At 49.8% G+C, this 12,737-nt stretch overlaps 2 protein-coding genes across 5 annotated transcripts in view; both read right to left on the reverse strand.

Moving 5' to 3' along the window:
• Window positions 1-123: 123 nt before the first annotated feature.
• LOC114798142 (ubiquitin-conjugating enzyme E2 J2) lies at window positions 124-3,385 on the reverse strand. Its single transcript, XM_028993580.1, has 7 exons — window positions 3,211-3,385; window positions 2,786-2,916; window positions 2,640-2,680; window positions 2,423-2,525; window positions 1,593-1,731; window positions 1,239-1,319; window positions 124-1,155 (listed from the first exon to the last, which is right to left on the reverse strand). The coding sequence occupies exons 2-7, from the start codon at window positions 2,914-2,916 to the stop codon at window positions 871-873; spliced, it is 780 nt and encodes a 259-aa protein (XP_028849413.1). The 5' UTR covers window positions 3,211-3,385; the 3' UTR covers window positions 124-870.
• Window positions 3,386-4,788: 1,403 nt separating this feature from the next.
• The window catches only part of LOC114798359 (arf-GAP with coiled-coil, ANK repeat and PH domain-containing protein 3-like), a 33,410-nt gene continuing 25,461 nt past the window's right edge, over window positions 4,789-12,737 (reverse strand). Inside the window, exons 13-26 of one of the 4 annotated variants that reach the window (XM_028993999.1) lie at window positions 12,558-12,658; window positions 12,362-12,473; window positions 12,057-12,265; window positions 10,629-10,698; window positions 10,451-10,545; window positions 10,077-10,294; window positions 9,895-9,996; window positions 9,095-9,187; window positions 8,791-9,011; window positions 8,601-8,710; window positions 8,408-8,518; window positions 8,237-8,298; window positions 5,423-5,525; window positions 4,789-5,130 (exon numbers count right to left, since the gene is read on the reverse strand). In XM_028993999.1, the coding sequence (XP_028849832.1) occupies window positions 5,124-5,130; window positions 5,423-5,525; window positions 8,237-8,298; window positions 8,408-8,518; window positions 8,601-8,710; window positions 8,791-9,011; window positions 9,095-9,187; window positions 9,895-9,996; window positions 10,077-10,294; window positions 10,451-10,545; window positions 10,629-10,698; window positions 12,057-12,265; window positions 12,362-12,473; window positions 12,558-12,658 (1,614 nt within the window). In that variant the 3' untranslated portion in view covers window positions 4,789-5,123. Of the gene's footprint in view, window positions 5,131-5,422; window positions 5,526-5,555; window positions 8,299-8,403; window positions 8,519-8,600; window positions 8,711-8,790; window positions 9,012-9,094; window positions 9,197-9,894; window positions 9,997-10,076; window positions 10,295-10,450; window positions 10,546-10,628; window positions 10,699-12,056; window positions 12,266-12,361; window positions 12,474-12,557; window positions 12,659-12,737 lie in introns of those variants that run through there. The other 3 variants (XM_028993998.1, XM_028994000.1, XM_028994001.1) reach the window with 3 other exon arrangements.

Here is a 12,737-nt window from a genome sequence, read left to right on the forward strand (position 1 = left end):
CATATGAATGCTAAATCAGGGTGGCCCCTCTATTCTGGACATTACGGTACTTACCATCAGCTGGCGGTGTAGGCGCATCCAAATCCACACGATCATTACAACACAAGAACTTTACACCTTCAGAAGTGTCCTCTATGACAAGAATCATATGAATGTTTATTTTCAAACCCACTGAGGAATATTGCACAAACGGTACAAACTGGAAACTCCAATGCTGATGTATATGTCGACTTATCACCCATAAGAGCAGAATACAGCATCTGCGAGAGATTGCACATACACAGCAACACCAGTTTTTAGTGTTCGACTCGCCTAGAAGAACCGAGGCCCGGTTAGCCGCGAAGCAGATCAAGTTATTCAACAGAAAGAGCCTTCAAGTAGTGTTTACGTAAGCGGAACTGGGCAGAATGTTAGTCCGTGTCTTATTTCCATGAAAATATGGAAGTCAAACATTACAGTTTTTTTTTTTCTTTTCTTTTTTTAAAACAAAAATCACAGTTACAAAGAATGCAACATATATTAGAGAAAAGTTCAGGAATGCTACCTGTTTATTCTTTTTTTACAGTCGACCCTCACTTCTGAACAGAAAAGGGGGGAAAGGCGAGAAAGAACTACGGACGAGTTCGGCGTCTCTGGACAGAAACACGAGGGGCGGGCGAATAACTAGAGTTTTGCGCATTTTTGCTCCACAAACTTTAACTTGGCCTTTTGAATCCGGACCGTGGCCCCGCCTCGATTTGTCTCCGTCGGCCAATAAGACGCGGCCTGAGCGGAAGGGCTGGGGACATTTGGGAGGACGCGGCCGCCGTCTTCACCCCCCTTACCCATCTTGGTCGCGAGCGGGACCGTCTCCGTCCTCGACCGGGTTCTTCACTCCTGCGCGATGCTCCGCAGCACGTACTTGACCGTGTAGGCGAACGCGGCGAAGCCCACGATGACGAACAAGTTTGCCAAGGCTCCGCCCAGGAGTCCGTGGTTGCGGTTGACCTGCTGCAGGTCTGGGGGGTGGGCGGCTAGCGGGGGGGCGTGGCCGTTGAGGGGCGGGTGGCCGTTCTGGCCCTGGTGGGCGTCGCCGCTGGGCACCACGTCAGGTAGGGGCAGCGCCTGGGCGCGGGAGCTCAGCTCTTCCTGCAGCCGCTGCTTCTGCTTGATCTCCTGCGGACACGTTTTACAGGAAGCGGCCGGTTACCACGGCGACACGACGTTCTAATGTCCCGCGCATGCCGGTCGACACTTACATCAACAACGTCTGGAAACAGCTCGCAGAAAACTTTATCTTTAACGTTGAAGGCCAGGCTTTGGGAAGCCAGCTGTCTTTTCTAAAGAAACCAAACAAGCAACAGGTTAGAACCGCAGCACAGCACACAGTGACACGGTGAAACGTGTCCTCTGCATTTAACAATCACCCTTGGTGACAGCGGGCACCATGACAGGCGCCCAGGGAGCAGTGTGTGGGGACGGGACCTTCATCAAGTGGCACCTTGGCAGGTCGGGATTCGAACCGGCAACCTTCCGATTACGAGTCCGTTTCCCCACCCACCGGGCCACCGCCGCCCCTTGATGGTAATAGTAATGGCCGGAACCGCGCTCACCGTGAAGTCGGACGTTTCTATGCTGCCGAGAGTTGGGCCTTTTTCCACCATGAAGCTCAGGAGCCCCGTCAGGATGGTGGACACGGACCACGCTGGGTTCCAGGTGTCTGGGTGAAAGTCTGTGATGGAAAGACACAACCTGCGGGGGGACAACGCCACAATCAGTCGGTCTCTTTAATCAGGACAAATGTTGGAACATTAACGTTAACCCCCCCAGCCTGTCTATGGTCCTGCGGTGGCTAGAAATGGCGGTCGGTGTAAAGAGCGTTTCGGTCGTTCTGCTTCACCGTCCAGAGAGCGGCAGGTCAGACGGTCGTATCTGGAATTTCTCCCCTTATGACGTCATAAGTCACCTCCCGTTTCTCATGCTTTTTCCACCCAGAGAATTTCCCGCCCCTAAAACATGATCGCCACCGACCGTCATTTTACATTTACAGCATTTACCAGGCGACTTACAGTGAGTAGTTACAGGGACAGTCCCCCCCTGGAGACACTCAGGGTTAAGTGTCCTGCACAGGGACACGATGGTAGTAAGTGAGTCTTCTAGTTCATAGTCGAGTGTGTTACCCGCTAGGCTACTACCACCAGACGCGTGAAGCATTGCAGTCGGTTTTTGGATGTAAAAATTAGCACAAATTGATTTTTTTGTTCCGTCACGCGAGACTCTGAAGATCCAGCAGGTTCATTTTATTTTTATTCTGGAAAAACGCCAGACGTCTTCCTGTCTGCACCAAACATTGTGGTTGGTGGATGGTGTTGATGACGCTCAACTTCTAAAAGCCGCTCTCCTCCTCAAATCTGGCTGTGGGACTGGACCACTCGGCACCTACCTCGTGTTGCATTTAAACCTCCCGTTGGGCGTGATCATGTAAATGCTGGGGGGCTTGAAGGGAAACTCTCGCGGGAAAATCAGTTTGCCGTGATAGTAGCCACCTGACCGGTAAAAAAAAAAAAAAAAAAAAACACATATATATTTATACACATTTATAAAACCTCCAGTGACAAGCATAATAACTACAGTAGTAACTACAGTAAAGGCTGAATTACCTTCATATGGAGTTTTTTCTGGACCCCGTACAAGATAATGCCTTAAAGTGGGAGCAGAGAAATGAAGAAGAGTTAAGAGTTTATTAACCGGCGGTCGGGTAGTTGGTTAAAACGCGGCGCCGGCCCGGTGTGCCGTGTCTCTCTACCATTCCAGGATGTTGGAGGGCAGCGGCTCGGCGCAGATGTACGGGACCGGGTCCTTCTTGATGCGGAGGTAGTCCTGCTTCAGCCGCTGCGTCGCTGTGGTCGGTGCCCTCTTGTTGGTGGTGTTGCTCATCTGTAAAGCGGGTTTAGGGGCAGAAACGTCACCTGGGGTGTAAAATTACCCTCCAGCCCGCCCCGAACCGCGGTCCCGTCCTGACAGCTCCAGCTGACCTGATCATTCTTCTCCCCCCAACAAACAGGGACATTACGAGCCCTGGAACCGAGTAGAGTCGCAGCTTCATATTTGAAAAATATGAAATTGCAGAACGACACCCGGACAGCAGCAGCACTACTGGCCAAGTTAGCCGCATGCTAGTAGAAGGAGGGAGAAGAACGTGGAAGTGAGCCGCCGCGCCCCGGCGCCTACCTCTTTAGAGCGGAGTCTCCGGCGGAGCCACTCGGCGAAACACACTCGCTGCTGGCGGCAGGTGCGACCGGAGGGCGAACTTGCGAAGGAAGGAAAATTTAAAAAAGCGCCAGTTGGTGCGAAACTGCTATCTGTCCCCCATTCCAATATGGCCGCCGCACACTTTAATCAGGAAGTGACGTCAGCGGCGTTCGTTTCCCTTCACTATATCGATACCGATACTTCATACAGTTGATAATATTTTAATCAATCAAATATGATGAAATGGTCGCTTGGCGCTATAACAATAAACAAATTATTACAGAAATGATATCATTGTACAAATAATTGTAAAATATCTCATGGATTCACCTTCTGTAGAGGGTAAAAGGTCACGCTGGTCTTTACTCAGGTAGGTTCAGAGAAGACATGTCTACGTTCAGTGTACATTCACCATTTTCTGTGTTAGGTGGTGGTTTCCAACACGTAACACACCCACATATATACCACATAGTCCCAGGTTCGAACCCCAGAGCAGGACACTGAACCCTGAGTGTCTCCAGGGGGGGACTGTCCCTGTCACTACTGACTGTAAGATGCTCTGGACAAGGATGTCTGGTAAATGCTGTAAATGTACAACTACTGAAGAGTAAAGTGAAGTGACTGTGAAACACTGCAGCACAGCACATGGTGACACAGTGAAACGTGTCCTCTGCTTTTAACCATCACCCTTGGTCACAGGTGCCCGGGGAGCAGTGTGTGGGGACGGTACCTTCATCAAGGGGACCTACATTTACATTTACAGCATTTATCAGACACCCTTATCCAGAGAGACTTACAATCAGTAGTTACAGGGACAGTAACTTAAGGTTAAGTGTCTTGCTCAGGGACACAGTGGTAGTAAGTGGGATTTGAACCCAGGTCTTCTGGTTCACAGGAGAGTGTCTTACCCACTAGGCTACTACCACCTCAGTGGCACCTTGGCAGATCAGGATTCAAACTTCTGATTACGGGGCCGCTGTCTTAACCGCTAGGCCACCACAGACCCCTGGTGTACTCACATTAGCAGACGACCACTAATTAGCAGAACAAACGTCATTCTTCTTCACTTCATATCATCACATGGTCATAGTGTACAACACATGCCACCTAAACTATTCAAATATTCAGAATCGCAGCAGATGTGTGTAGAATTCAGGGAATTCACCAAGGGAGGGGACAAGTTCCATTTTTCCATTCCAAAAAGGCACCTTTCACCACTTTATTACACTTTGCAGATATATTAGCATTTGTCTCCACAATAAACAATGATCTTCCATTAGCTGCGCTACACAGGCTCACTTGACAATACATGGTGAGAAGACTTGGTGGTTGTAGCCTAGTGGGTAACACACTCGCCTATGAACCAGAAGACCCGGGTTTGAATCCCACTTACTACCATTGTGTCCCTGAGCAATAACACTTAACGCTCTGGATAAGGGCGTCTGGTAAATGCTGTAAATGTAAATGTACTATACCAGTATAGCCAGCCCAATTTCTGAAAGTAGATACACTGGCATGCACGTTAATCTATGAGGTTATTAACCTAGCATTGTCACGGATAAGAAAATAAAGATCCCAACATGCTCCAGAATATTCTTTCAAAGCATTTTAAATTTGAACAGTGAAGTCCTTCCAAGCATTGGTATCAACGGAAAAAAAAACAACCAGACTGAACTGGGAGGACAAGACCAGCCCGTCCCCCGTAAAGCTTTAATGTACATAAAACCAACAGTTCACACCGCACCACAACGGTAAATATCTTCACGTGCCGCTTCTCTTCACACTCAGCATCAACTCTCTAATGCGTAACACTTGTGAGGAAGATGTTCATCTCAGGCACAAGCGCTGAAGAGCCGTTGTTCTTCCAGCATCTGCAGCCTTTACCATTCTGGTCATATTCTGAAAATAAAAGAACATTAAAGTGGCATAAGAGCATCATGAGAGTCATAAAATCATGTTTGCTTTGCTTGTCAATGTTATTTATCGCTACCAAATAAAAAAAAAAACCATTTTCTATCACAAAAGGCTTCTAATTCTGCAACAAGCCTCAGCTCAATACACTACTAAAGCCCTGGAAGGTCTGGAACTCAAGTTCCTTTACTTCTCTACAAAATAAAAATATAACAGACAAATCGTGAACTGGTTCTTTGTAATACGAGACATTTTGGCTGGAACTTTCCACTGTGAATACCTGAAGGAGTGTCGGAAATGCACACTCCTGCGCTTCAGCTTCTCGGGATTGTGGGACGCCATGTGAGAGAATTCCCTGAAGATGTCCAGGTAAGTAGTGTCTCCTAAAACACAAAGGGAGCTTGATTTCCACAAGTAATTCAACCAACTGTGTCCAGTTCCATGCTGAGCAGCCGGCCTCTTGATATGACGATCACAAGAGATGCCATTAAAAGAAAATCAGTCAATTTTACCACCTGCAGTTGATCTTCACTGGTGTACATTTACATTTTACTTTCTTGGACCTTCTCTGAGCTCTGAGTGTTGGTCAGGCCACTAAAAACCAAACTCAATCAATCATGTCAGACGTTAATAGGCCTTGTCTACATGAGAGACACTGAAGATCCTTCAGTAAAACTGAAGTCATGTATGTGAGTATATTTTTAAGTATAATTTTGCACGTAAGAAAACAAATAAATAAATATTTTTCTAACTACAATATGTTAAAATGCATTGTCAAATTCGCATTTTATCACAATATTTATAGCATTCGTCACTGTCCTGTAAATACCAGTGGACCAGGACTGAATGTCCAGCATTTATCAGCCTTTTTAAAATGCAGTTCCTCAAGGAAGTGAAAATCATCTTTAAAAATGTGCTCTCTTTAAACCACGCTCATGACCTGTTCCATCACCACTGCCATCAGGGCACGAAATGCCACTTCATCCCCACCTCCAGTTCAATTCTGTTTCTATTCCATGTGCAATAAGGTTTCGTGCAGATTGACAATCTGCCTATTTCATCTCTTACATTTTAATTTTATACCCTTTTTGTATGATATTAGTATATATGCTAGCTTTCTCTTTTATTTATACTTTCTTAATTCTGTATTTCTCCTTTTTTATATAGATACGTCTCTGGCACAGGTACTGCACCTAAATTGGTTTGTTCTTCACTTCAGCCAGACTGAATCGTTGTAATGAAGGAATAAAGGCCAGCTGAGGGCACATCACTTTATGTTCCTGCTGATGGATTTAACAAAGAAGATCTGTCTTCTCCTCCCAGTGCGCCCAGGCGGATGGATGTTAATTATGTTAGCGGCTGAGAGGAAGCAGAAACAGAAAAGAAGCAGACAGCAGACAGACCAGGTTAGATGTTTAATCATGTTCTTCATTTATTCTCATCGTTTCCAGTAGTTTTTCGTGTTGGTTTAAAGAGGACAACAGGAAAAGGGAAGCAAACGAAATCAGGTTAAAAAGGAGCGCAGAGGTGCAGGTTACACACAGATCGTGAGAAAATTACAACATTACAGACCATCGCAAGAAAGAAGAAGTAAAAGAAACGGAGGAAGCGAAAGGGGCGGAGCTTATTTACAGCTTTTCACTGCTCCAGTAAACCCAGCAACCCTTCTCACAGTTTATTCCTGTTTTTTTGGTCTGCCATGGATCATCACTCATCCTCATCATCATCCCCTCTGTGTTACGAACGCTGATGTAAGCAGGATCTGTGAACTCGTGGCTTGCTGGTGAACAGGTCACATGACATCACTGTTTACACGAGCTGGTGTGGGAATGTGGGAAGTCATTTGGTCCAGTTTTCAGCACGAATAATCTATTTTGCACGTAAAAAAAAAACGTACTGCAGCCGGTGCTTTTACCAGGCGCCGCCGCCCCCCCCCCTCTACAGACCTCAACATTTGGCATCAGGCGGAGAGGATAGTCCACAGTTCTACAACACGGCAAAAATGTACATACACGGACTGGAGCAATCAGACAGAAACCCATGCACTATTCACACAATATGTATAAACTAATAACAGCTACTACTGCCATAATTCATCCCGGTAGCATCGAGTAAACACGTAGGACGCCTGGATTGTGTTTTATGGAAAATTGGTAGAGTAATTGTACTCGGTTGTGAGTTGTGTGGTTCAAATATGCATAGTTTTTTAAAAATACTATTTTCCACAGTATTGGTAAAATCACAATAGAAACTTGCAGAGAATTTGTATTTAAATTATCATTGCACTATTGCTCTGGGTAGTCTTTCATAAATTCAAATAAAATGGATCCTCATAAGTAAGAAAAAAAGAACGTAAGGATTGCTAGGAAAAGTGCATCATGGCGTAATTTTTTTCTAATAAAAAGTTCGTCTAGACCTCAATATTTACGTGTTTCTTTTTTTTTTACGATATATATATGTTACATCACAGTTATACCCCACCTCCCTTCCATGAATTCATGCGCTTTCTGTTGTAAAGGGCCCTGGTAACGTTCTCACAATGTTCAAAAATGCAGGAAACAGGCGCTTCATGCCACTAGAACAACGAGCTGTAATACAGTTAATAACCTAACGCACGAACTGGACAGAGGAAGGAAGACGACTAAAGAACGAGCTTAAGAAAGGCGCCAGAACCCGGCCTGGCGGGTTGTGCGGTATTAGAACCCCGCATGTCTGTCCCTTTCATAGTGTAGTGGTTACTGTAAAAAAAAAAAACGCCCAGCCCATGCGTGCCAAATGAAACGATTTTGAAAGCGTTATTAAACTGTCAGCAGGTGGCGCTGCAGAGCTGCCGCCCAGCGAGTAGGTCCGGCGTTTTGGTCCATGCTGCTTTGACCCTGTCACCCGTTTTTAGCTCAGTGCATTTTAATCTCTGAAGTCAGGAAGTAGCCGCCGCCCGGTACGGGAGCGGGACAACCTGTTGGGAACTTTGGACGTTCCCGTCGAAAATTCCCAACAGGCCGGAGCGTTCAGCACTCGGCTATGTTCAGGCAGATGAACTCCTGTATGCATCGCTTGTACTGCTGCTCTGTGGGGCTGCTGCTGGGGTATTGACCTGGCTGCCCGAACGGCCCCTCCGACTCGCGCATCTCCTCGTTCATCCGCGCCAAGCGCAGCCTGAGGGCGGGAGAGAGAGAGAGAGAGAGAGAGAGAGAGGCGTGGCGGTTAAACAGCTTGAACCCTCCCTCGGAACCACTGCTCGCGCTGAGAAACGGGAGACCCCTACAGTGTGACGATGTCGGCGTTGGCCGACTGCACCGCGATGCTCAGGGGGTCTTGACCGTCTTCGTCGCCGTGGTTTTGTGTCGCCCCTCGTTTGAGGAATAAACACACCTGCCTGTAGAATCCAAAATAAAATGCAAATGAAAGGTGGAATATTATTAATGGTGCTGCGTACGGCCGCAGGTGAACCAGCTGACCCCGTGTGGCCCAGGTAGGTGGCGTGGTGGAGCGGTCCCCGCCCTTTGGCGTCGGTCTGGTTGACGTCGGCGGCGTTCTGCAGCAGGAATTCACAGGCGATCAGCGAGCCCTGTGATCGGACAAACGGGGTGTTGAGTGCCGCGGCCGTTCTACCCGCCGGCCCCGAGGGCCCCGCGGCGCCCCACGTACCCCAATCACAGCCTGGATGAGGGGACCTTTGCCCTCGTCCCCGTCGTTGGCGGCGTTGACGTCGGCGCCGTGCGCCAGAGCCTCGGCCATGACGGGCAGGTTCCGGGCGCGAGATGCCTTGTACAGCAGCGCGCCGGGATCCAGGTCCCGCGCGTCCTCGGGGTCCGACACCTCCGGCTCCATCTCCGCCTCTCCGCTGGAGTCTTCAGACGCCTCACGCTCTACGCGGGACACAGCGGAGGGGACGGGGACGTTCAGGAACCGTCGGGAACCGGTCAGGAGAAGTTTTTTTTCCTGCACCCACCTTCCTCTGTGACGCTGTCGACCACCGCGCCGAACACCAGGATGTCGGTGCTGCCGTCGGTGCTGCCGCCGAGTCCACTGTCACTGCTCAGACCTGCCGGACCGGCAAACGCCAAGCCGGGGACACGTTAGACGACCGCCTCGCCCTCACCACGAATTACCGAAATCACGCCACTGACAGCGCCATCTAGAGGTCGACCTCAGAAACGTCAACAACTACAAATCCAAATACAAATGGGTTTTTTTTTTTCTGTGAAGTGATTGTCACATGTGATACACAGCAGCACAGCACATGGTGCACACAGTGAAATTTGTCCTTTGCATTTAACCCATCACCCTTGGTGAGCAGTAGACACCATGACAGGCGCCCGGGGAGCAGTGTGTGGGGACGGTGCTTTGCTCAGCGGCCCCTTGGCGGATCGGGATTCGAATCGGCAACCTTCTGATTACGGGGCCGCTTCCTTAACCGCTAGACCACCACTGCCCTTACATTCACATCTACATTTACAGCATTTACCAGACGCCCTTATCCAGAGCGACTTACAGTCAGTAGTTACAGGGACAGTCCCCCCCTGGAGACACTCAGGGTTAAGTGTCCTGCTCAGGGACACGATGGTAGTAAGTGGGATTTGAACCTGGATTCGTGGGCGAGTGTGGTACCCACTAGGCTACTACCACCAACCAAGCTGAAAATGCACTTACATTCACGGACCGACTACACAACTGCTTGATCTTTTTTTCAAGCTGAAGAACGGCAATTAATATCCATAATCACCAAGATTTCCTGCCATGGTTACTTACTGCGAGGTCCGGAGCCCGTGTCAAAGTAGGAGAACAGAGAGTCCAGTTCATCAGGACAGAAGAGCGACTCCCGACGGAACTTCCTCTCCAGAGCGGCGGCAGCTGGAGGTGCAGAATCACACCTTCAATCATCTACATACTCTGGTGCTGAAGTGAAACTCCAGCTGGACCCTGGCGGGTACCTGAGGACAGGGTGGCCGGCGAGGCGCTGCCAGGCTCCTGCCTGTACTTGGGACGGGTTTTGGGGACGGTGGTGGCGCTGTGGTGCCGCCTGCACTTCTTGGTGCTCCAGCGACGCTCCGACTTGCGTTCGCTGTTGACCAGAACCTCCCCGGTCATCATCTTCTTCAGGAACTTCTTCTCCACGTACTTGGCCTTGATCCAGGTCTCCTTCTCCTGCCTGAGAAGGATTACAACGTCACATTTAGAGCCACCAATGATGACCTGACAGAGTTCAGAAGTGACAGGGAGACACTCGGGGACACGATGGTAGTAAGTGGGGTTTGAACCTGAGACTCTGTGCTCTTCTAGGCTGCTACCAGGATTCCTCGCTTACCTAGAGCTGTTAGGTCCAGGTTTCCTCAGACCCAGCTCCTCGCATCTTCCTTCATAAATATGGTTGATGATGCTGTTGCCCAGTTCACACATCAGCTGAGAACACGGACAGAGACGAGTTACAAACGTCCTCTTAGAACCTGCAGCAGCGACCTCCACAAAAACTAAATTCAACTCACCTTCAGCAACTCCGGTTCCCAAGTGTCGAGGGTCAAGGAGCGAACTTTGGAACAGTGCACCCCCAAACTCCTGAAAAAGTGAAGTAAAGTGAAGTGATTGTCACTTGTGATACACAGCAGCACAGCACACGGTGCACACAGTGAAATGTGTCCTCTGTATTTAACCGTCACCCTTGGTGAGCAGTGGGCACCATGACAGGCGCCCGGGGAGCAGTGTGTGGGGGCGGTGCTTTGCTCAGTGATCGCGATTCGAACCGGCAACCTTCTGAGTACGGGGCCGCTTCCTAAACCGCTAAGCCACCCCACGATGCGAGGAAAAAGTTACCCGGCGAAAACCTCCACCTGAAGATGGTAGCGGGGTCTGTTGCGGGGAACCGCCGGGCTGCCCGCGCTGTTGTGCAAATGAACATTCCGCCCGCAGCGCCACCACGTATCCAGGCAACCTGGCTCACAAAGGCGCCGTTCCACCGATTGGAGTAGAAAAGCTCGGTTGGAGCCCAGCGTGAGAAGATCGGCGCTCTGAATATTCCTCCGGGGACGGATGAATATGCGGCGCCGTTGGTGGGGGCGTGTCACAACGTGCCTTCTGCCCCGCCCCCTTCACTGAGCACAATTTCGCCAAATTGGGATTCATTAGCAACTTAAGTGCAGCAAACGAGCTCGGGCCAGTGGTGCAGCAGGCGGAGTCTGCAGACAGCGGCGTGCTCCACCAGGGGCGTCTATTTCTGCCATTCATGGTGTCCACACAGGCGTTTTTCTGCACCAGCATTCATGATTGTCAAATAGACGACGCCTTCAGCAATTTCTTGGCACCAATTTCTGCCAAAATCCCTCCGGTCACTGAACGGCACTGAACATTAAACAGAGTCAATCAAACGCAGCTACAAAGCGCAGAAAAAACGTTCATTTAGACGAGGCCGAACTCAGACCACGCCGCCACGTCACAACTTTTCAACTAGACAATCACCAAGCAAGTAATCAATTATGTTCTGGAATCATCCACGTCTTCCCAAGTTCTCCACACCGCCCCTCTGCAACGTTCCCTCCACCGGCTCCCAGTAGCTGCACGCATCAGGTTCTAAATACTGATGCTGGCCTACAAACTTCCCCTGGAGGTCAGAACAGTTCAGTCACTGAGCACCTTCACACGGCAGCTCAACACCTTCCTCTTTAGAGAAGATTTAGATGAACTTGTAACCTTCTTCTTGTCTGACTTCTGTATAGAAACTAGAACAGAGTGAATAAAAAGATTGTATTCATAGTTGGGGGTCCTAGTGACCCAGAACTGACCACTTCATCCATGGTGACATGGAAGCAGGTTGTAAGTCGCTCTGGATAAATGCCGTAAATGTAAATGTAAACTGAGATTCATTTCAACACCCGTATTCTCCACCACATGAAGCCACGCAGCTCCGAGGCGCCCCCTACCTGTGGATGCCGGAACACTCGATGCAGAGCAGGATGCCCAGGTTGATGCTGGCCCAGCGCGGGTCGGCCTGTCCGCAGTCACAGCACCGCTCGTTCCCCGGCAGGGACTGGATCCGCTGCAAGATGCTCTCCCCCCGGGCCACGCGCTCCCGCGACTCGCTGGCCGAGTCGATGCTGCTGGTGGACGGAGAGGCGGTCCTGTCCAGGCGCTGGGGGCGGCACAACCAACAGAATCCGGACACATCTAAGGGACGGAAGACTTCGGGGGACATTTTTTTGGAGGCTTGATGGCTTTGAGCTTTTACCTCGATGTAGTAGGTGTCCGGACTCTCGCGGTACGCCGACGCGATGCTGGCCTGGACAGCCAGGATCCAGGCCTGGCGGAGCTTCTCCGACTCGGCCTGCAACATGCAGCTCCTGCCAACACAGACGCACGGTAATTCCAAGATATTTCAAATCTGCTGTAACTAGAGAGCAAGATAAAAAAAAAAAAATTCTCACTTGGTGGGCGAGACGACTTCAAAGCAGAACCTCCTCTCAATGTCCTCACAGGGCTTGACGGAGCAGAGCCGGAGGTCCTCCACCACCACCGTCAGGGAGTCCTGGGGGTCACAGGAACAGCAGCTATTGATGGAAGTCTATCTGGACCTCCATCGATGTGCAAACGCGGTGATTAAACGC

The sequence above is a fragment of the Denticeps clupeoides genome, chromosome 10 (assembly GCF_900700375.1).
Source record: "Denticeps clupeoides chromosome 10, fDenClu1.1, whole genome shotgun sequence".
Classification (NCBI taxonomy): domain Eukaryota; kingdom Metazoa; phylum Chordata; class Actinopteri; order Clupeiformes; family Denticipitidae; genus Denticeps; species Denticeps clupeoides.